The sequence below is a fragment of the Paroedura picta genome, chromosome 7 (assembly GCF_049243985.1).
Source record: "Paroedura picta isolate Pp20150507F chromosome 7, Ppicta_v3.0, whole genome shotgun sequence".
Taxonomy (NCBI): domain Eukaryota; kingdom Metazoa; phylum Chordata; class Lepidosauria; order Squamata; family Gekkonidae; genus Paroedura; species Paroedura picta.
In genome coordinates, this window is record NC_135375.1 from 62060299 (window position 1) to 62084697 (window position 24399).

General features: G+C 44.5%; 1 protein-coding gene across 1 annotated transcript in view; it reads left to right on the forward strand.

Moving 5' to 3' along the window:
- The window catches only part of CNTNAP4 (contactin associated protein family member 4), a 255571-nt gene extending 242209 nt beyond the window's left edge, over positions 1-13362 (forward strand). Inside the window, exon 24 of the mRNA XM_077344522.1 lies at positions 8298-13362. Coding sequence (XP_077200637.1) covers positions 8298-8491 — 194 coding nt within the window. The 3' untranslated portion in view covers positions 8492-13362. The remainder of the gene's footprint in view (positions 1-8297) is intronic.
- The last annotated feature ends 11037 nt before the right edge of the window (positions 13363-24399 follow it).

Sequence of the window (24399 nt, forward strand, 5' to 3'; positions counted from 1 at the left end):
TGTGGACAAATAGGCCAGATCTCCCACTTTCCATTCGGGTGCAGGTACCCGTTTTTTATCAGCCTGGGCTTTATAGGCTTGTTTTGCTCCTTTGAGGCTGGCAATTATTTCCGGCCACCCTGCACTGATGGTTGCTGCCCACTTATTAATGTCAGGGGCTTCGGTGGAGCTAAGTTCCCAGGTGGGTGCTGCCACTAAATCAGTCCCATACACCACCTTGAAGGGGGATACCCCCGTTGAGGCGTGGGCCCCATTGTTATAGGCAAATTCAGCGAGTGGCAATAAGGAGACCCAGTCATCTTGCTGATGATTGATAAAACAGCGTAAATATTGCTCCAAGATCTGGTTTACTATCTCGGTCTGGCCATTTGACTCGGGGTGATAGCCCGAGGTGAGGGCTTGTTCTACGCCTAACAACCTCAGGAGCTCCCGCCAGAACTTGGCAACGAACTGGGGGCCCCGATCCGTCAGAACACGTGTCGGGATCCCGTGTAGACGTACCACGTGGTTTATAAACATTGAAGCCAATTTGGCTGCGGTAGGCAAGGCCGTGCACGGGATAAAATGAGCCTGCTTTGAAAAAGCGTCCACCACTACCCAAATGACAGTTTTCCCTTGACTGGGAGGTAAGTCTGTAATAAAATCCATAGTAACATCCGTCCAAGGCCGAGAGGGGGTGGGCTGGGGCTGCAATAGCCCCTTTTTCTTTCCTCCAGCAGGTTTTGAGGCGACACAAATGGGGCACCCCTGCACATACTTCTCCACATCCTTGCGCAGAGATGGCCACCAATACTGTCTCCTGACCAGGTGCAGAGTTTTCACAAACCCAAAATGTCCAGCTGTCTTCGCATCGTGGCAAAGTTTCAAAACATCCCCCCTGGCCGCAGCCGGGACAAAAAGCCTCTCGCCTTTGAAAAAGAGCCCCCCCTTCTCAGTCAGATCGGGGCGGAGGGAGTAAAATTCCGAGTCCTGTGACAACTCCTTCTGGACCCAGCCCCCTGGAATGGGCGTTTCAGACTTCGTGTGGCTGCGCGTCACCGCGGCCATCCCCAGTTGGGCGGGGGTAAAAACTGTATCCACCAATGGGTCTCGTTTGCTGTTGTACTGGGGCAGGCGCGACAAGGCGTCTGCCAGAAAGTTCATTTTGCCAGGTAGATGTTTGAGGGAGAAGTTAAAACGAGCGAAAAACTCCGCCCATCTCATCTGCTTCGCCGAAAGCGAGCGGGGCTGCTTGAGCGCCTGGAGGTTTTTATGATCCGTCCAGACCACAAATGGAACTGTGGACCCCTCTAACCAATGCCTCCAAGTGGAAAGGGCCAATTTTACTGCAGCCGCCTCCTTTTCCCAAATTGCCCAGTTTCGTTCAGCCCCAGAAAATTTCTTTGAAAGATAGGCTAGCGGGTGCAATTTCCCATCCTCCCCCTCTTGGAGGATTACGGCCCCCATTGCCACGTCCGAGGAATCTACTTGCACGGTGAATTGCCTAGTTGGGTCAGCATGGGCCAGCACCGGTTCGGACGTAAACAACAATTTTAGTCTGTCAAACGCGTCCTGGCATGGGGGAGTCCAATGGAGGGGCGCCCCCGGACGGTTCGCTGTCTTTCCCCCTTGTTTGGTTTTCAACAAATCGGTAAGAGGTAACGCCACTTTGGCAAAATTGGGGATAAAGGTTCTATAAAAATTAGCGAACCCCAAGAAACTTTGTAATTGTCTCCTAGTACGGGGAGGTTCCCAAGCCAACAGGTCCCGCACTTTGCCCGGGTCCATTTCAATCCCAGCCTGGGAGACCCGGAAGCCCAAAAACTCCACCGCATCTTGGTGGAACTCGCATTTTGACAGTTTGGCAAACAACTGGTGCTCCCGCAAGCGGCGGAGCACTTCGCGGACCAGGTTAGCATGACTCTCAACATTTTCTGAATACACAAGAATATCATCAATATAAACCAACACCCCCTGGTACAATAAATCATGCATAATTTCATTAATCATATTCATGAACACGCCCGGAGCGCCGGCGAGGCCGAACGGCATTACGGTGTATTCAAACTGCCCCAGGGGAGTGTTAAAAGCTGTCAAATATTCGTGTCCTTTCTTTATACGGACCCGGTAATAGGCCTCCCTTAAATCCAGTTTCGTGAAGATTCGCGCCTTCCCCAAGTGGCCCAATAAGTCCTTTATCAGGGGGAGCGGGTAGGCGTTGCATGTGGAAACTGCGTTCAAACCACGGTAGTCGGTGCACAAGCGCAGTGAACCGTCTTTCTTTTTCACAAAAAGGACCGGGGCCGCCAAAGACGATGTGGCCGGTCTAATAAAGCCCCTCGCCAGGTTTTTATCCAAAAATTCCCTGAGCTCCGCCATTTCCCGCGGGCTCATGGAATAAAGTTTGGCTTTGGGGAGGGGTTCCCCTTTCTTTAATTCAATGGCACAGTCAGTTTTACGATGAGGGGGAAGTTGGTTGCACTCCACCTCCGCGAACACATCAGCAAAGTCCCGATACTCGGGAGGGAGCGCTGCCCCTCCGGATCCCAATGCGGCCACAATCCCCGAGCCCGGAGGGCTCCGTGGTCGAGCGTGCTGCTCGCAAGCGGGAGAAGTGAATTCCACAGTCCCTTCTTTCCATTTCACTAGGGGGTCATGTTCCTTCAGCCAATCCAGCCCCAACACGCAAGGGAAGGCAGAGTGAGGGGCTACCAAAGGTTGGATTTGCTCCCAATGTTTTTTTATGTCCAAGTCCATTGGGCGCGTTTTTGCCGTGGCTTCCCCTCCGGGAGCACATTTCCCATCTAATTGGGTGATTGGCAAGGGTTTTCTCAGCGGCACCTTTCCCACCCCCAAAGTCTCGGCCTGTGCCGGGCTCACTAAGGATTGGGTGCACCCCGAGTCCACGATACAACGGACTCCCACTGTTTTCCCCGACTTGGGGTTGGAGAGATTGGCGGGTAAGAGCAGCAAGGGGGAATCACTCACCGCGCGTTTGCCCCTGTTGGCGGCCTGCTGGCGGGGCGCCTTTACAGCAGACCGTCCTCGTTTCCCGACTGCGCCTCAGCTTGATCCTCCTCCTCCGGCCCGCTACTTTCCTCCGAGTCGTCCACTGCCGGTACGGCAGCCACTGGCACCAGAAGAGACTTGGCACTTTTCTTCGGGGCGGTTTTCTTGGCGGGCTGGGCTTTCGGTGGGGGACTGCTCGCGGCCCTCGGGGTCGATACTGCTTTTGACGGGCATTGTGCGAGAAAATGCCCTGCTTGGCCGCAGCCCAAGCACAGCCCTTTGGCCATGCGTCGGGTGCGCTCAGTCGGCTCCAGTTTCGCTCGGGGCTTGACTTTCGCCGGGGTGGAAGTCTTCGCCACGGTTTTACCGGCCAGGACCTGAACCATCGAGGCCCGCTCCAATCGATTTTCCATCTCTCCAGCCAATTGGACCCACCCGTCGACTGTAAGCGGGTCTTCCAAAAGGAGGCATTTGTCAGCCAGAGTAGGATTGAGGCCCCCCACAAACGCCAGTACACGTTGGGGTTCGGTCCAGTCCGGCACCGAAGACGCCAGCTCCTTAAATTCCCTGGCATACTCAACCACTGACAATTTTCCTTGCCGGTGAGCTCTGAGTTTCTTCTCTGCAGTCTCCCGTTCGAACGGCTCCACGTACATCTGGCGCATGGCCCGCAGAAAATGGTTGTAGTTACGGATGGCTTGGGGATGGTAACGGTACAAGTCCACGAACCATTTGGCAGCCTTGCCTTCTAGGGCTTCCCCCACGAAGCGCACCCGCTCGGCGGCGTCATGGAAAGTGAAACCCATGTCCATCATGTAGGCCTGGAGATGCACCAGGAAAGTAGGAAAATCTGCGGGGTTCCCAGAAAACTTAGCCTTGAATTTATAGGTGCTCCGCATCTCCACTCCACGGAGGTGGGGGGGTAGGCGTCCCGGGCCCCAATCCGCTGGCGCCGGGGCTGGGACCAGGGGTCTCGCACCACGGCCGATGCCTCGTCCTCTTCCCGCCGCCGCTCTCGCTCGATCTGCCACCCTTGCCGCCTCTGCTGCCCGCGCGGCCGCCGCCGCTGCTTCTCGTGCCGCTGCTGCTGCTGCCGCCTCGGCTCCCGCAACGTCCGCCGCCGCCGCTGCTGCCGCTGCTGCCGCCGCCGCTGCTTCATCGTCTCCCTCCGCGCCGTCTCCTCCGGCTCCGTCGCCGCCAGCGCCGCCTGCGTCCTCTCGCTCCTCGTCTTCGTTTTCCCTTTCCCTCTGCGCTCTCGCTCGAGCCGCCGCCTCCGCCTCGATCTCCAGCTGCGCTCTGGCCCTGGCCACCGCTTCAGCATCCGCCGCTGCTTGCGTGTCCGCCATGCCGTGCTCCCGCAGGGCAAGCCCACCGCTCGCTCTGCGCCCGCTGGTATCGTGCGAACCACCACCGAGCACTTCCTTCAACAGGCGTTGTGTCTGGCGTTTCTCCTCCGGATCCAGCCGACCCGAAAGGTCCTGCAGCCAGTTGGTCACCCTGTCCAGCTTGTACTGCAAGTCCTGTGTCTCGCCCACAGGCTCCAGTCCGTAGCTAGGCAGTGCCAGGTGCTCCGGCCACAATTCGTCCCCAGTAGGGCGGTCGTACTTTGACAATCGCCTACGCTGGGTGACGTGTCGTTCCAAAAATTCCTCGGGCCCCGGGGTTGTCCCCGAGACTGCCCGCAGCATGCCCGAGCTGTACGGCCCTGCTCCAGCGCCGTCGCCCTGGGAGAGGTCCCAATCCAGGCCCTCTCCCTGCTCAGAAAAAGTATGTCCCTCGCCCTGCATTTTTGCAGGTGAAAGGAGTTGTGAGATTTGACTTGATGTCAGACGCACAGGAAACTCACAACAAAACTTATTCAAAAGAAAAGAGTTTTATTGATTAGCACTATACGCATTGGACTGAAAGTCAAATCTGACCAGAGGCCAGATTTGCCTCAGCTTATCAATACATTTCTCCCGCCCAAAACTTGACAGTTCCCAAGGAGGGGGGGTAGGAGAGAAAAGACATGTGTGTTACAAAACAGGATTCCATTCTCCCAGCCTTGAGAGAGGTGACAACAACCCTGTGAGCCCACAACAAGATAAAGGTTAACATAACATCACTACTCTATTTTATAGCTTACAAACTACAAGGCCAGGGCAGGCAGGCGCCAGGCCCAATCAAGCAATATAACTGACATGGAGGAACTCAGGCTAATTTATGACAGAGATTCTACAATCCTGACAAATTAAAGAGTAAAATTGCCCATATTACCAACAGGATGTCCCCATACATACCTTCGCTATCATATAATTCTGTGCTGAGAGTGTATCTCACCCCCTACTCTTGATCTCTGTTTAGTTCCTGGGAAACTTTCCACTTTAAATTGCTAGCACTATGCTCACTATGCCTATTCTGTTCAACATCAACTTCATCTCACACCAGATCATGGGTTCCATTTAGAATTAAATTTGGATCACCTCTATTCTAATTGGCTGCATGAATTACTGCTCAGAATCACTTACTGTATCTGGGTATTTTGTTCTTCTAATACAATTTGAATGTTCAGTCACACAGTTAATGTGAAAATTGTGGAGTCACTATTACCATTTTCTGCTCTGGTTGTTTCTGATTTCTTGCTTTGTCAAACTCACCACCAAAATTCGGTCAGCGAGGTGATAGATGCCCTATCCTGTATTGGTTTTTGTATCCTAGTACTTTAATCCAGAGTGATTCTATGGAATATATATTACCGTATAAATTCACATATAAACTGATTTTTTCAGTCCTTTTTTTAAGCTGAAAAAGTCCCCCTCGGCTTATGTGTGGGTATTTAAAAAAACAGCTTCCAGTCAAGACAGAAGGGTGGGGGTGGGAGACAAGTATACTTGCCTGAGGAAGCAAAGGCAGGAACAGCAGAGACACAGCAAGCCTGGGAGGGAAAGAGCAGTCTCTGCCTACCCCCCTCACTGTCTTAATTAGGCTAGCACGTGGCTAGCACGTGTTGCAGGAAGCTCCGAAGCCTCTGTCTCAGAGGGAGAACAGTGAGCAGAAGGAGGAAATGCCCCTAGAGGAAGGAATAAAGGCAAGAGGGGTCAGAGGGAAAGAAGAGGGAGGAGGAGGATGGGAAGAAAAGGGGGAAAAATCCTGCCCAAAACAGGGGGGAGAGGAGGAAAAGAGAAAAAGCCACTATCCAAACACCACCCTCATCTTATATGTGAGTCAATAAGTTTTTCCAGCATTTTGTGGTGTAATTAGGTGCCTCAGTTCGGCTTATACGTGAGTATATACGGTATATACTGGTAATATAAATTCCCACTACTCATAGTGGCCAGGTATTTGGGGGATTCATCATACTCTGGATTCATTGCAGTGGGCAACTGAGATTACTTAACACCAATCACCTTAAGATAATGCCTGAATTAAGTGATTCCTTCCTGATGCCTGACTAAAGCTTCTGGTAAATGGGAATATAATTTACTATAGTATAGAAGTCACATAAGCTCTAAGGCACCATGTTAATGTGTCTTCTTATGAGATCTTATTTTAAATGTATCATTTTGTTCCTTTAAACTTACTTGTTCTTTTTCTTCTACTTTCAACTTTTCTTAGCATTATTAGTGACTCTTGTACGATCAAAGTACTCTAGCCTTGGTTTAGTCATTTTAGCTTCTAGGGAGAGTTCAGGCTTGATTTGATCTAAAAGCAAAGTTACACCTTTTAAAGTCAAATGAAGACAGTGGGCTTAAAATTGTGCCATTATGCAAACAGGAGTCTAAAGAGCTATATGTACCCAGAGTGATTAATATCATGAGTGCAAACTCAGCCTTTACATAAATGAAGTAGTTGAAAACAAAGTCCAAATTTCAAAGATAGAGGGGAGGAGTGAAAAATAGGAAAGCTGACTGTTCAGTCCATTACCCCCTGCTGCACAGTGTCCTTATTTGTAGGAAAGAGCAAGGCAAGTGTGCTTTGGATCAGAAAGGAAAGAAGGAAGTCAGTAGAATGGTTGGGTAGGCATCGACTTGGCCCAGTGGCCGTGGGACCATAGGATGCAGATTGAAGGACTTGCAGATTGGTTTGCTAGGTTACAGGGTCCTGTAAACTGTTGGAATAGGTGGGGGGATTTAAGTGCAAATCCCCCTCTCCTGTCATTTGATGGATTAGAATTGCTCCAGAGGACCCTAAAAGGCTCTTCTACCGCTCCTCCATAATGCCCGACCCCTGATCATTTATGTTTTGAATCCGTCCTCAACACTGTCAGTCAACTGAAAATTTCAATTACAAAACAATCAACTTTAACACCTTACTTTGAATTGTTTTCATTCCAGTCTTGTACTGTTCCTGTCTGCATTGTGGGGAACTCATTTGATAAAATCAGGTTATTGCTTTTGCTTCTGACAGGAAGACTGAGAGGAAAGTGTAGTAGTTGAGCCTGGGTGGCAGGTACTATACCAGCCAGTTCAAAATTAATTACTGCTGTAATCTCCTCCTCCTTCTTACATATGACAGGACCTATGTTGCTTGGTGGAAAATGTTACATCATATTAGCATGGGTAAACAGTCAGGCATGGTACATGACACAAAATACACACACACACACGTTCTGCTAAATGCTGTGCTTTTATCAAGTGTTCCATGACATCAGTAGCAATTTGCAAGCAAATTACAGTTTGAACAGAGGAAAAATTGCTACTCTCAAATATTCTAAACTTGAGACTCTCTGCCTTCTCTGGCATATGTTGAAATCTCTAGCCATAACCCATCCTTTCCTGCTCTTTCTACTGCTTTCATATAAACATTTGTCATTTGACATAACATTGTGTGCATCATCTGTAAGTAATCCCATACAAAATACTTCCTAGCTGCTCTCAGCTTCTCCTACATGACAGTTAAAAAAAAAAGTTTGTTTGTCCTTTTACTATTCAGCAGAAGCACTGTAACCCAGTCCTTTTGCAAGAGACAAACCACTCTACACCCACCTCATATGTCCCAATTCTCAAACCTCCAGTTACTACTTGATACTGGACTTCCTCCACTGGGGACATGAAAGAGAATCGTTGTTTTCACTCAGTGTGACCTGAATTTTGAGCGAAATGTTCTACTCTGGGAATTGTCCTGTCATGGAGCAAGTAGTGACTCTGAATTGATTTGGTAGGCGAGAAGCCTTAATTTAAACTCCTGTTCAGCCCTGAATTTCACTGTATGGCTTTGGAGAAATATACTGCGTCTAGTTCCCTCGGTTGTGTGAATAAACAAAGTCTGAAGCATGTTGTTCTTATTGGCGTCAGACAACTGCTCACTTTCTAATCTTCTCTTTTCCCCAGGTGTCATAGCCGTTGTGATATTCATTCTGCTTTGCATTGCTGCCATAGCTGTACGGATTTATAGAAAGAAAAGTGTCTATAAAAAAAAGGAGGTGAAAGGATCAGAAAATGAGGACTGTGCTGAGACTGCCCTGAAAAGTGAGCACAGCGCTCAAAATACAGTCAATGAAAATCAAAAGGAATATTTCTTCTGATTACTTTGGGCTTTTTTTTGTGGCTTAGTTTAATAATAATGTGACAGTTTGACTCTCTTACTAAGCCAGGGGCTCTTGATGGACAACAAAATGAACCAATAAAAACCGTTGCACTTGAAGAACATGCAGAATGGATTTGAAACCTGTTAAAGCTGCATACGTTTGGTCTTGTTGATTGCTGTGGGAGGCCTCTTTAAATAACATGCATTAAATAACATGCTATTATAACATAAATGCATTTTATGTAACAGTGACTTAGATATTGTAACCAATTTCATTGTTGGTAGTTTCCGACTGTTCTGCTGTGACTTTCTAAGGTGGAGGTTTAATGTGCAAACTGAACTTGGGTTTTGATGGGGGGGGGGATCATGAGGGGAATTTTCTGGCCGATTCCCTTTAGAGATCTATTGAGGAATGTTATTTAAGATCAATGGTGGGTTGTAGTGTTATGTTCTGAACATTTGAGCCACAGTCTGATAGACCATTAAGCATGCTTACAAAACTGAAATTAAGAGATTGTGGAATGCTTACTTATGATGAACTCGGGCCCTGTGATCAGATAAGTTATGCTGAAAATGTTATTTCCATTCATTTTTGGCCAGTTTCCGAGCTTGGAGCTAAAACAAACTAATAACCCCCACCAAAAACCTGATAGAGATTTGTATTTATTTCTATTATTTTACCCCACAGGATACACCACCTATATTTCTCTGTGATGCCTACTTAAAGTGATGCACAACACATACAATTCCATGGACTTGTTCACTGACAAACTAGCACTACATGACAATTTTGTTGTGTTGACTGATGGGTCAGTAGCTAAACTGTATGTACCAACTCCTTTATAATACAGGTATATAAGTGGTAGCTGATATGAAACTTGCATATATATTTCTGTGTGCAGGAACCATAATAACAAAAGGCAAAGAAATGTAACTGAAATCCCTAACACATACCATGTATGAAGGATATCAGGATATTTGGACACTGAGGCTCTAGGTGCACAGTGCACCAAAAACTCATCCCTGGGGCAAGATTCCTATGTTGCTGCAACATCTGCCTGGATACCAAGCAATCTTTTCTAACATTCCTCCTGGCCAAGGGCAACTTGGTTGGAGAGGCCTGAGCAGTTGGCTGTATTCTTATAGACCCATTATGCACGGGGGTTTTAGCGCACATTCGGGGTGGAATGGCGGTGACTAAAATCACTGATAACGCACGGAGCCGGCTGCAACCGGCCGCAGCTTCGGTGCATGCCACCAAAAAAGCCGCGTCAGTGAAACGCGGAAGAAAGCGCAGCTTCCGGGTGAAAGGGGCGCAACCAGAAGCGGCGCCCGGATCGCCGCGTGCATAATCGGTTACTCTGGGTTTTGCTGCCGTCGCGCCCCACCCCGTACATAACCGGTATGCGTCGCGTCTTCCCCCTCCGCGTTTTCCATGTGACCCGAAATCGCCGTTTCGGCGGCTGTGCATAATGGGCCATAGTGGGAGCATTTGGGAGCATATGCCATTAATACGAGATCTCACTGCAGAATAGGGGAAGTAATTCATATACCACTAGAAATGAGTATGAATGCCCCCCTCCCGATAAATAGAGAAAGAAAATAGATTGCAAAATTTCTGCAGTGTTTAAACTTTTGCAGCTGCCGAAATGGAATGCTTGCTTTCCCATCTCCAAGTATTTGCACTAGTCATCTGGGGCCAGAGTTTTCCTTTTAGTGTAGCTTTTTTCTTTTTTTTTCTTTTCTAAAGCAAGTCATAAATACCTAGATTCCAGATTTATAGTGGAATCTAGTCCCAAAGTTACTTTAGGTATTACCATGAGCAGGATTTCACAATATTAAACAAAACATTTGTGATTTGGAGATGGGTAAGTATACCTATAAGCTAGGCTCTAACAATATGTGGACCGAGAACTTCCAGAAGTACAGGCAGGATTTAAAAGAGGCAGAGGAACTAGAGATCAAATTGCCAACATACGCTGAATCATGGAGAAAGCTAGGGAGCTCCAGAAGAACATCTACTTCTGCTTCATTGACAACACTAAAGCCTTTGATTGTGTGGAGCACAACAAATTGTGGCAAGTTCTTAAAGAGATGGGAATACCAGAGCATCTTATCTGTCTCTTGAGAAGCCTATATGCAGGTCAAGAAGCAACAGTGAGAACCAGGCATGGAATCAATGATTGGTACAAAATTGAGAAAGAAGAAGAAGAAGAGTTGGTTCTTATATGCCGCTTTTCCCTACCCGAAGGAGGCTCAACGCGGCTTACAGTCGCCTTACCATTCCTCTCCCTGCAACAGACACCCTGTGGGGTGGGTGAGGCTGAGAGAGCCCTGATATTACTACTCAGTCAGAACAGTTTTATCAGTGCCGTGGTGAGCCCAAGGTCACCCAGCTGGTTGCATGTGGGGGAGCGCAGAATCAAACCTGGCATGCCAGATTAGAAGTCTGCACTCCTAACCACTACATCAAACTGGCTCTCTTCGACAAGGAGTTCAGCAAGGCTGTATACTGTCTCCTTGCCTATTTAACTTGTACATTGTGAGAAAAGCAGGGTTAGATGAGTCACAAATTGGGATTAAAATCGCAGGGAGAAATATCAACAACCTCAGATATGCAGATGATACCACTCTAATGGCAGAAAGCGAAGAGGAACTAAAGAGCCTTTTGATGTGGGTGAAGGAGGAGAGTGCAAAACTTGGCTTGAAACTCAACAGCAAGTAAACGAAGATCATGGCATCTGGACCTCTCAAATCCTGGCAAATAGATGGGGAAGAAATGGAGGTAGTGACAGATTTTATTTTCCTGTGCTCCAAGATCACTGCAGATGGGGACTTCAGCAAAGAAATTAAAAGACGCTTGCTCCTGGGGAGGAAAGCTATGGCAAATCTAGACAGCATCCTAAAAAGCAGAGACATCACCCTGCCAACTAAAGTGCATCTAGTCAAGGCTATGGTCTTCCCAGTTGCAATATATGGCTGTGAAATTTGGACCATAAGGAAGGCCGAGTGTCAAAGAATGGAGGCTTTTGAACTCTGGTGCTGGAGAAGACTCTTGTGAGTCCCTTGGACTGCAAGGTGAACAAACCGGTCAGTCCTAGAGGAGATCAGCCCTGATGGCTTCTTAGAAGGGCAGATCCTGAAGATGAAACTCAAATACTTTGGCCACCTGGTGAGAAGAAAGGACTGTCTGGAGAAGAGCCTAATGCTGGGAGCGATTGAGGGCAACAGAAGAAGGGGATGAGAGAGAATGAGGTAACACTGAAGACAGTTGATGCAAACTTAAATGAACTTTGAGAAATGGTAGAAGACAGGAAGGCCTGGAGGATCATTGTTCATGGGGTCGCGATGGGTTGGACACAATTTTGCACCTAATAACAAAGTATAAATATTTCTTGACAACCTGTGTGCTGTTTTCCCTACCTTCATTTAGTATCTTGAATTCCACATGCAAAAATTTGTTCATATAGTTTAAATAAATACATGAATTACATCCCCTTGATGCTACTTCCTTGTTTCATATTCCCTATAATCTAAGCTTTTGTGATTGGCCAGTGCATTCTTGCTAAGGGCACCAGTTTTCCTGTGTGTATTTATCCCTCTCTTATTTCCTCAACTCTGTGCTTCCCCTCCCTTCTTTTCGTCCCTGCTTCTCACCCTTCTGAGTAGTCTTGTCTCCACCTTCCACCTTCCATCCTGCATTTTAATTCCTTCAGGACCTTATCACCATTCAGCTGCTGACATACATCCTTCCTGCTTGATCAGCACTCCTGCCTACATCTACATTTTCTGAGAGTAGCACAAGGCCCTTCCTGCTGCCCTACCCTACAGAAGGATTTATATCCCAGCCAATTTTTTCACTCCCTTTACCGATCCTTTTCTGTCATATCACTGGCAGAACATTTGTGATATTGAAATATCACAGCAACTCAGCCACAGGGTGTAGAGGAGTTTATAGCCAACAGACATAATAGCCAGTTTATAATGTAATATAAATATATGTTACAGTACATTTCTATGCACATTTATTCATAAGCCCCACTATATTCTATATAGGACATGCCCACACATAAGTGTGAATAGGTCTGCAGCCTCAGTTGCTTGACATACAGGACTATTATTCATTAACATTAACATGGCTAATTCTCTACACATGGAAGCTGGAGTTCGTGATAAAGTGCATTGGCTTCAGAAGACTCAGATAGTATTCACCAGAATTATCAAAACTATAAATTTGCACCCAACAACTGACTTTATGTTTTAAAAATTTCAGTAATTGTTCCTTTTGGTTGTTAAATCTGATATCTTTGATTATGAACCTGCTGCTACACTGTTTTCAGTTTCATTGATCCTGTGAAATGCTTTGTATCTCATCTAATCCTTTTTCCATATGCTAACAATAGAAATGCTGAAATCACTGTACCAGCTTGATTCATTTAAATGAATTGTTTTCCTTTCAGTGTCTCCTAAAGTCCTATCATTCACTTTTCCTTTGTTGTATTGTAACAAATGTGTTATATCAATACCACCTCTTGCGGGATTGTATGTATCAGTAAAAAGAACAAATGGCATTGGTGGCCATTAGGGACTTAACTGATGGCCTTTTTAATACTACTGTTTAATACTACATCCCCAAATGATACAGCTATGAACTAGTGTAGGCTAGACATCTGTAACCCATCTGTTATATTTTCTCCCTGTTGACTCATATTTGTAAAATCCCATGCCAATGTTTGTTTTTACTTTTTAAAATTCAATTTTGTATGTCCCAAGGAATGATGAAATGTCCTGTGAGTGCTTTTCAAGCCATCTAAAGGAAGACAGTAATTCAAGTGGGTCCTTCATTTTATACTATATATATATATATATATATATATATATATATATATATATATATATATATATATATATATATATATATATATATATATATATATATATATATATATATATATATATATATATATATATATATATATATATATCTGAAAAAGAAAAATGAATAATTAATAATTACATCACACATCTTGGGGGAGGCCTTTATAGTTTTGCTGGAAGAAGTTTGGAAGATATAGTCTGGTTGAAAGGCTATTTGTCTATAGATGTATAGTGTAAAATAACTAAATTTCTTACAGGGAGCTGATGCCCATTTTTAATTTGGAATAGGGGTCCATATATGTATATATAGATATGCATATTTAAGAGGCTAGTCCTAAAATATGGACACACTTAGATGGGCCTAGGCAAATCTAGAAGTGCCTGTTTCTTTGGGCATATGTTAATGCAAAGACTGTAAATAATCTTGTTCTCCATTTACCCAGGGAAACTCACTACACGCCTGATAGGGTCCTTCTATAAATATTCTGTCCAATGGTAAAATCTGTCACAAAAATCAATTTGTCTTATTCATTTTCCTTATTTCTTTTGTTAGAAAACTGTCAATTCCACATTTGCCCACTTGTAAGATGAATACAATTTGATATTATGTGTTTGTATGTAATAGAAACTCAAATGCAGAAGCAGCAAAGCAACAAGCTGCTTCCTAAGTGGTGTAATTCCAATTCAGCTAGTAATCCTGGATCTGGGCCATTCTATTTCATACTGCAGTTGAGATTGAGGAGTGCAGCTCACATGTCTGAAAACTCCAATGTGCAAAGCAATTCTCTGAACAAAGAAAACTGGAATGTCATAATCAGGATTTTACCCTAGCCCTTTCTTTGACATGCTAGCTTTCCAAGTAGAGAGAACTCTTTTGTAAGGACATTCACTCCGTTATATGTATTCTCATTAGTCTAAAGTACCTGCAAATGAGCAGTTTGCCCAATGCTGTTTCCTGTTACACTTCATTTCTGTTCAACTAAGAATATTTGTAAAATTTATTTCAACTTTTCAACCTTTACGTATCTTTTTCTCTTCCATGCTATCAGATGTGCACATGTGCAGTGATAAAAGCAAAAGCATTCTTGGTTTGATCTTTTTTTCTTTCATTGGTGTGAAAAAATATCTTCTGGTGCACCTCCTGAGATGGAAATGGCTATGGACATAATATCCATCGTCCTGTCCCACGGAGTGTGCCAGAAGAGGGAGGGAGGCAACTGGCTGAGGAGGCCAAGGAGGCTGAGGCAGCAGCAGCAACCAGGGCAGCAGCCATGGCAGCAGGGGATGAGACAGTGGCTGCACCACCAGTAGAGGCCAAGGCAGTGGCCATGCTGCTGGTGGAGGCCCATTCAGTGGCCACACCACCACCGGGGGGCAGGCAGTGGCAGTGACTGCGGAGGTCACAGAGGAGGCCCAAAGGTAAGAAGGGAGAGGGGATGGGTGGTGGGAAGGAGAAGGGAGCCTTTGTTTGTGTGAGTGTGTCCGTTTGTATGACAATGGAGGAGGGGGAAAGAGGCAAGAGGTAAGAAGGGAGAGGGCAGGGGGGAAGGGGAGGGAATGTCTGTGCGTGTGCATGTAAGTGTGTCTGTGCCTATGTGAGAGAGGGAGTGGGCCAGGACCAAGGATACTCAGAGCATATATGTGCATCACATACCCTATGACAGCGGTCTGCAACCTTTTGGCTGCCGCGGACCGCTGCTCCGGAGTGGGGGGAGAGTTTGCGCCGCCGCCATGCCATTGGCCTCCAAAGCAGCCGATTAGCTTGCGGCTCGGCAAGCTTCTCTCCCCCCCCCCTCCCGAAACAAGAAGCTTGGCAGGCCGCGAGCTAATCGGCCGCTTTGGCGGGCGATTTGCTCGCTGCCTGGCGAGCTTCTCGCTTCGGGGGGGAGGGAAGAAGGAGCCGCGCCCACGGGTTGGGGACCACTGCCCTATGAGGGTCAGACTGTCATGATTTTTTTCCATTTATTTTGGGATTTATAGTCCACCCTGTCTTCAAAAATTCATCTCTGTGTGTGTGTGTACATTCGCATGCAATGGTTATATAGTACAAAAAGAATCTCAGTACAACTTTACATATGATCACATCACAATTGCGTTTTGTACCATTTTATCAAAGTGCATGTGCACATTGGTATTAGAGAGGAGTATGAAATATGCAGTAGAACACACATGCACAACATGGTGTACAGATTTTTAAAAATATAACCCAAACAAGGATTTGCAATAGTTTCATTTTGGTAATTTAGATCTTCAAAATCCAGTTATATAGTTGGATAAGAAGTTCATAAACATATCCAGAAATAGTACAGATCACATACATGTTTGCCAGCTCTGGGAACTGGTCCTTTGAAATAATAGTCTCAAAATGTATTGACCCATCATATACTATTGCTGTCTTTCCCTGGATCCTTTTGCTCCAGTTTGTAACCTATCACTTTCCTGTTAATAAACAATCAATTTTTAAAATAAAGTAGGAAAATGTTTTTTCCCCAAAAAAAACAACACTTTCATTAAAATGTAAAATAGTAAAAGAAAGTGGAAGATTACATGTGATTCTGGTAAGTGTGGCTCTTTCTAAACTTCAGCCAGTTAAAACGTAGTTGGTTTGATTTTACATGCACAAAATTATGGTGCCACTTTTTAAATTCTGGGGCAGATAAGGAACAGATCTCAAGGAACTGCTCTAACCTGGCCTGGTAGGAATATGGCTGGGGACAGCTTAAGTTTTTGGACAGCCACAGGCTCTGAAGTGTACCCTGTTGGATACCACGGCAAAAAAAATGAAACACTGATTTTTCCGCATTCCATATTTTTGCCACGGGATCCAATGGAGTGCATTATATGGGTATTTCTCCACATTCCCTTGGTATAGGCCAACTGAGGGGGCAAGTTGATACAGCCCTGGGACACCGCCAGAAGGGGCCCAGTTCCATGTGGAATGGGGAAAAAACCCAAGTGTGAACAAACAGATATTGGAGCCTAATCGGTTGTGCAGAAGCAGCCAGGGTAATTTTGGACCAGTCACATATTTCAGTCTAATGTACCTCACAGGGTTGTTATGCAGATAAAAGGACAAAAGAATAATGTCTGCATTGGTCTACATTGTTGAAAAAGATGGTAGTTTACCTAGGCAGAGGCTACAGGAGAGGAGGAGACAGAAAGCTGAAGGCAGAGGAACAGATTAAAGTAAATGGACTTTGGGGTGGGAAGCCAACTCCAGGTTGGGAAATTCCTACAGAGTTAAAGGGTGGAACCTCAATAGATACAAATAACCTTTAATGGCATGAAACCTCAATAGTGATAGTGATAGGACTAGGAATAGAAAGAATGTAAGAGTGATGGGAAAGAAAGAGAGAAAGAGTAATGCAGTGGATAGGCTAAACAAGCAAGAGTGATAGGTTGGGGACGGAAAGAGGAAGTAAAAGGCATGGAGGACAGGGAGAAGAGTTGTGGTAGGAGGGAGGAAGAGGAGCAGGGGGATGAAGCAATGGTGGGAGTAATCTGATAGCCATTTCCATGAGTTTCTTGCTTTTTGTTATCTACATATTCCAAATCAGCAAGGATGCACATGTAAACAGAATTCTGATTTCTAAAGGAACAACAGGAAATAATTACATATATTGATGACATAAACTCAACTTTATTTGACATGAATCCATATTTGATACAATTGGAATAATTCTTCATGGGACTGCACTATCAGTTTTGGTTCAAACTGCAAAAGAATAATACTGATTTATATATCACAAATTCAGGCATGTTAAGTAATGAAAGAGAGGAAGGCTCTGTGATGGAGTATATGATCTGACTGCAGAAAGTACCAAGTTCAATCCATCACACCACCAATTAAAAGCCATTGTTAGGAAAGGCTCTTCTCAGCCTGAGACACTGTAGAACCATCGGAGTAGATAGTACTGGGGTCAGTAGGCTCATGGTGGTTTGAACTGATATAAGACACTTCATATGTTTGCTATTGCTTTCATTCTTATTTATTTAACTTTCACCCCCAATGGGGGCCCAAAGCAGTTTGTATCACATAATCTCAAATTAGGCTGAAATTATGTGACTGGCCTAATGTCAACTAGCAAGCTTCTGTGGTATGAGTGAGGTTCAGACTGGAATCTAATAAATAATTCATCAGACAAGTCCAATGTTATTAGATTAATGTTTCAAAAAGGCTCAAAGTGGCATGCAAGTGCAAAAATCAGAATGCAAACAATATAATAAAGTAATCATTTGTTACTAGTCAGAAGCACAATTGTTTCCAATTTCTTTGCTGGATTTTTCCCATTTGGGAAGTGTCCCCTCTCCCCCCCAGAGGTGGATGGCTTCCCAGGGGCCTGGAAAGCACCTGGGGCCTGTGAGGCCCCAGGTGTGCTTTCCAGGCCTTTGGGGAGCGCTTCCTCCCCCCACTGCCACGGCCAGGCCTCTTACCTGAGTCCCTGCAAGTGGAGTGGCGGAGTCACAGATGTGCCTGTGTGAGGCAAGGGGTGAGGGCTTGGTGAGGGAGGGCAGGAGCTGTAGGGGTAGGGACAATCCGAGTGTAGCTGGCTGCACCCGGATTGGCCCTATTCCAACTTGGACAGGGAGGGCGGGAGCTGTAGGGGCAGGGCCAAGCTGTAGGGGATTGGCCCTAGAGAGGCCGGACCATTCGTCCCCCAGGGCTGTTTCACAATTATTAAGAGGCTCCAAATGGATAAAATTATTCATGCTGTTGTAAGGTGGCCCAGCACTTTTCCAGAGAGAGGTAGTCTAGAAATCTAAGGGAATTAATGAATGAATTGAACGTATTTGGATTTTTATACTACCCTTCCATGTGGCTCTAGGTGGTTTACATAAAACATCATAGTGTAATTACATAGAACATCATAGCAAATATAACAATCATATTCTCGGGCCAAGTAGGGTGCTAGTAGCTTGGCTTGGTGCAGCTGTAAAATGCCAGCCACTCTGTCTTTGTGACCTGGGCTTCCACAGTAAGGGAAGCAACCAGTATCATGCCCAGGTTCCTGGTGGAGTGAGTCACTGAGAGCTGCACACTGTCCAGGGTGAGCAGAGATGATTCCTCACATGGTCCCTTCCTACCCAGCCATCGGACCTCCGTCTTTGCAGGGTTGAGCTTCAGACGACTCTGCTTGAGCCATCTCGTCACTACTTCCAGGCAGCTGACTAATGCTTCTGTGGAGTCAGGAGGAAGAGCTGGGTGTCATAAAGGAATGAACGAATGAACGAACGAATGAAAGAGAAAGAGAAAGAAAGAACAAAATAAGTTTTTTATACCCTGCTTTTTTTCTACCAGAAGAAATCTCAAAGTGGCTTACAATCACCTTCCCTTCCTGTCCCCTCAACTCAGCTTGGCTGGGGGCCCTACAACATCCTGCATGTATAGATGCTATTTCCTTGAATGAGATGCCTTGCTTTGACTGTTTTTGCACTGGGGGCTCTGAGCCAGGTTGCAGGCTGAAATTTGAGCTGGGGCAGGTTGCCCTGCCTCTTCCTGGTCTCATTTCGCCCAGTGCACCTCACCTATCCTGGTCTCATTTCGCCCAGTGCACCTCACCTATCCTGGATTTGAGAGTCAGGGCAGCAAAATTTCCAGTATGGAAATGGTCTTTGTCTTAAAAGGAAGCTGCCTTTTGACTTCTCCTCTCTGTCTTTATTCTCTCATTCTTATTCCTACAGACTTCCTTAGGTGTCTCCTGTAGATTCAATGTCATCATATTCACACACACAGATTATGCCGGCCAAGCTGGCCAAGCTGGCCATTTGTGATAGGGAAAGTACACTTTACTTCTTTCACTTCTTTTGACTACAACCTGAATGTGAATTCATCTTCTTGAATAACTGTAAGCTCACCTTTTTTTGCAATATACTACTTGGGAGATTTATTTACTGCACTCAGTATCATGCTGTATGACTAGGCAAACACTGCTATATTAACAAAATATTCCCATAAAAACAATTCTGGGCTACCCTTTCTGGTGATGTCTTGATGAGTGGGAGAGAGGGCCTGGGATGTGAAAGGGTCATGGCTTTCCATCTATTTTAGAAGAGGGAAGAAGGGTAGCAACATTTGACTGCCTGACCTACTTGTAACCTTGAACCTGTGGCAGTTTTGGAGGTGGTAGACACTCTGTATGAGTGGGAAAGGCTGTCATACTCTATTGGCTTTATCTTGGGACTCCTGGGGAAAGGAGCTAGGCATATGCATTTGGTTTGCCTTACCCACAAAAGACACAGGAAAAATTTCATACCAGGGTTTTTTTAATTTTTAATTTATAAACTGAGCACCGACTCTTTTATTTCTTTTGGCTACTGGTTTAGCTGGCCTGAAAAAGCCAAAATTTTCTGGCTTTTATTTGAGCACATTCTGCTATACTATCAGCTGTCTATTTAGTGCCTCCCCCCAAACAAGGGGAAGTGAAAAAGACTGCTTGAATGGCTGCAGGTCATTTAAACTGAGCAGCCTGATGTCTACCTATCATCTGTTTAGTTAAATGGTCAGCAGCCATTTAAACCCTAATTTTTGCTTGGCTATCTTCTGAACTGGGGGAAGTGAAAGGGACCCCTGAAATGGTCCCTTTCCATTTCAGAATGAGCCATTCTGGGCATGCCTACCCTGCAGTAAAGATGGAATGGCTGCAAGCCATTTCAGAGTACATTTCACTTCCCTCCATTTGGAAGCAAGGTAAGCAAAAAGGAGGCCCAGAATCAGAATGGGGGATGGGAGCTGCCAGCTCAGCACTGTGTGGGCTGGGACTAGGTCCCTTTGCAGCTTAGTTTAAACTGAGATGGAGGGAGCACAGTCTTGCTCTTCAGCTCAGCTTGCCCACTTCAAACCAGGCTGTCCAGCAACCCCCAAGCACATCCTGTGGAGAGCTCAGTCTTCAAGGGATCAGCTATTTGGCAGGCTCTCTTGGGTGGCCTGGTTTGAACTGGGCATGCTAGCAGATCCCAAACTGAATAATAGAACCATGATTATCTCCAACCTCTCCACAGGATGTGCTTGGGGGTTGCTGGACAGCCTGGTTTGAAGTGGGTAGCCCCAAGTTGAGCCTGCAGTGAGATTGCTTTCCATAGGATCAGCTAATTGAAAGTCTGCAGTGTTTCAACCAGGCAGTCTATTACCCAATCTGGTCCTGAAGGGATCTCAGTCTCTGCAAGATTAGCCATTTGACAGGATCTCCTGGGATTCTGTATTCCAATGGGGCAGCCCAGTAGACTCCAAGCTGGAAAATTCAGTTTTCCCAAATTCAAATATCATTTACCAGTATTTAGATTTGGGAATATGGTGAAATACCAATATTTCAGAGGTTCAGTATACTGAACCCCCTCCCAGTACTGGGTTTCTTTGTGCACAGTACTTAAAGGAACATCCAGCATGCAATTTATTTATTTATTTGACTTTTATACCAACCTCCCAGCAAGCCAGGTGCTTCTCTACCCAGATAATTGGATCACAATGTGAGAGTATAGTGTAAGATGTTCAAAACTATAATGCAGTGTATACTATTAACCAGACAAGTGTTATGTGACAATAACAATATATGAAGTTGTGCATAAGTTACATAGTTCTAAATATTAATCGACAGGGTTGTAGATAATGCTGCATAATCCCTGCAGTTTAGTGATTGAGGATGATACCTGGAAGTCAATAAATAGAACTGCAGAAACCTGCTTTATTAAAGATTGGTGATGGCATTCGCCATACGTTGTAGATGTGTGCAGTAAAATCATTGCACAACAAAACTACAAAAGGTTATAACAAAAATGGAGTCCAATCGCACCTTTAAGACCACCAAAGATTTATTCAAGGCATGAGTTTTCGTGTGCAGGCACACTTCCTCAGACAAAATGGAACAACACTCATGGGAGTGCAGATATAAAGAAAAGGCTGCACTCTCCTGATTCTTGTTCCATTTTGTCTGGGGAAGTGTGCCTGCACACGAAAGTGCACGCCTTGAATAAATCTTTGGTGGTCTGAAAGGTGCTATTGGACACCATTTTTGTTGTGCTACTTCAGACCAACACAGCTACCCACTTGCAAAAGGATATGTTCAGGTATAAACGCTTTCTTGCTTAAAATGTATCTCATCCTCCTTATGTACAGTATTTCATCATTGATGCAAAGTCTCAATTAAACTGTTCAGTATTTTATTAAAGAAGTATTAATGTTTGCAGCAATAAGCACAAATGAATCCCTGGTGTTTCTGATCACTTAATGAGATTGAACATTATCAGGCACGAAATCTTAAAAAGTTGAAATTCATCAAATTTAGTATTAAAAGGATAAATGGCATGGTGGCTCTGCACAATCTCAGCGGTCTCGCCACCATTCTCATTGGCATTTTACACACATGATTTAATAAAAAACCAATAATACAGAGGGCTAGAGGTGGAGAGAATAGGTCAATTAAATTCTGTTTAACTTGTCCCTGAGGGGGTCATTTATTTACTAATGTATTCCTTTTTATAAATGGCTATTATGCCCACTATGTCACAGCACAAAAATACTTCTTTCCCCTAATATTGTAGTGGATATTAATGGAACAAATCTTATTTCCTTATTAATGAAATGCTACAAAGTATTAGTCTAAAGCAGGGGTAGTCAAACTGCGGCCCTCCTGATGTCGCTGGCAGGGGCTAATGGGAATTGTAGTCCATGGATATCTGGAGGTCCGCAGTTTGACTACCCCTGGTCTAAAGCATCCCTAACAAGTGTTCATTCAGCCACTATTTGAAGACTGCCACTGAGGGAGAGCTCACCACCTCCATAGGCAATCAATTTCACTGCTGAATTACTCTGACTGTAAAAAAGAAATCCTATTATGCCACTGGTATCTTTCCTCCTGCAATTTAAACCATTATTGTGAGTCCTATCCTCTGCTGCCAACAGGACCAGCTCCCCATCCTCCTTCACATGACAGCAGTTCAAACATTTAAAGAAAGCAACCATCTTCCCTTTCAACGTCCTCTGAATATCCCCACATCCTTCAGCCTTTCTTCATAGGGCTAGGTAGCCAAGACCCTGATCCTCTTGATTTCTCTTCTCCATACCAGCTCCTTTCAGTTCACCAGCTTTTTGAAGTACAACCTGCAGAACTGCCCACAGTCCTCCAGGTGCAGCCTGACCAATGCAGGCTACAATGGGATTATGGCATCTTGTGATTTGGATGTTATGCCTCTGTTGATATACCCCAAGACCATATCAGTTCTTGATGCTTAGGGAATTTGGCATCATGAATTCTGATTAATAGTTTTTCTTACTTCCCAAGAGCCTATCTGATTCCTGTTAGGGAAATTAAGCTATAATTAAGCTATTGTAATGGCTTGAGTGAAGTTCCTTTCTCCCGTATTTCTCTGTCTCATGAAGGTGCCTGTTGAAGGTTTATTAGAAATGTATGTATATAAAATAATCATATCCCTTCCCTTATTAGGGGCTTTTGACATTGATGTGGTTTGTTTGCATGAATTCTAGATTTTAAACTTCACAGTGATCTTTTTGGATCTATATGTTCTTGACTTGTTGGGACAGGGAGTTCAGTTATGGAGTTAGCAAGGCACTAACAATCTAATGTGAGAGAGGCATTTACTATCAGACTAACTGTTATAAATCCTTCAAAGCCCACACATTAAGGGAATATTTAACTGCAAATATAAATAAGAATTAATTATGAAACATAAAGGCCTAATGCAATCATTTTTCTAAAAGAAAATTTTGCCTTACCCAGCTATGTCTGAGAAATTCAAAAAAGCCCTGACCTTTGTTGAGGCCAGTTTAAAACATCTATGAGATAGAATGCTACCATGGCATGTAATCCAGAAGCCTTTCCCCCTACTTCCCTGTGTGCTGGGAGCTGATTGTAGGAAGAATATTCAGGTGTGTGAGCATCCATTTGTAGTCTGAAATGATACAACCCTTACACAGATAAGTGAAAACTGGGCCTAGGACACTGAACAAGATTGGAGTAAGTGGCTCTGATTGTCTTAAGGCAAAAAAGAAGTATGATTGTCTTCTTACAAGAAATATCTTGCACACATGGCAATTTTAGAGGCTCTTTTTCCATTCTAGTACATATCACAGAGCAGAAATATCTACAAATCAAGATAACTCTGAGGTGCTTTCCAGATATAATATTGTGAGCTCCTATGAAAAAAGCATTGCAAATCAACTGCTGTAGGTCACCAGTCATAAACATATAGTGTTTATTTGTTTTTGTCATTCCTGCATTAATGCAGCTATAACAAAAATGTTGTATGGTTACCAGTTTATTAACTCTGGCTGTGCTATTTATCAGGCCCCATCATCACAGTGTTGCAACCAGCATAACACATATTGCTATGCAGCATGTCAAACCTCTGTGTCAAGAGGAGTAGATCAATAGTTAAAGAAGCCTTGTTGAAATTCTTAAGAGCTGTGTGAGTTGGTTTGTAAGACTGAGAAAGAATAAGAATTTCTCACTGTGTTTTTGCAAGCATAAAGATCTGATGAATTTCATTTAAGCAGCATTCCTGCAGATTTTATGCTGCTTATAAAACATTCCCTAAACTGGAATGTTTGTTTGTTTAGAAAATGCATATGCCATCTCTTCAGTGACCTGTTTAATTAATAGGTATGGAAATTGAACTTACTTCTAAGTATACATGTTTAGGATGGGACTGCAAATCAGTGTCTTGGAACACAACCCAATTATGTGAAAGAAGTCATGAGAAATAAGGGAATCTAAAGAAAAAATGGAACTACAGCTAGTATGACTGTGGCCATCACTAAATCTTCTTGCAACAAATTGCACATTTCAGTCACTCAATGTGCAAGGAAGTATTTTCTTTTGTCCCTCTTTGGATGTCCTCAAGTTGTATTCAAGCAGTATCACAGGTTTTGTCATTCTATAACAGATCAAAAAGTTTCATATCTGAAGACATCATCCAACTATCTTTGTTAGATAATATGAAGTTAGGAATGGAAAGTAATGGTGTTTAATCCTCCTATCCCATAGCAGTGTTCCAAACAACTGTTTTGGGTTTGAC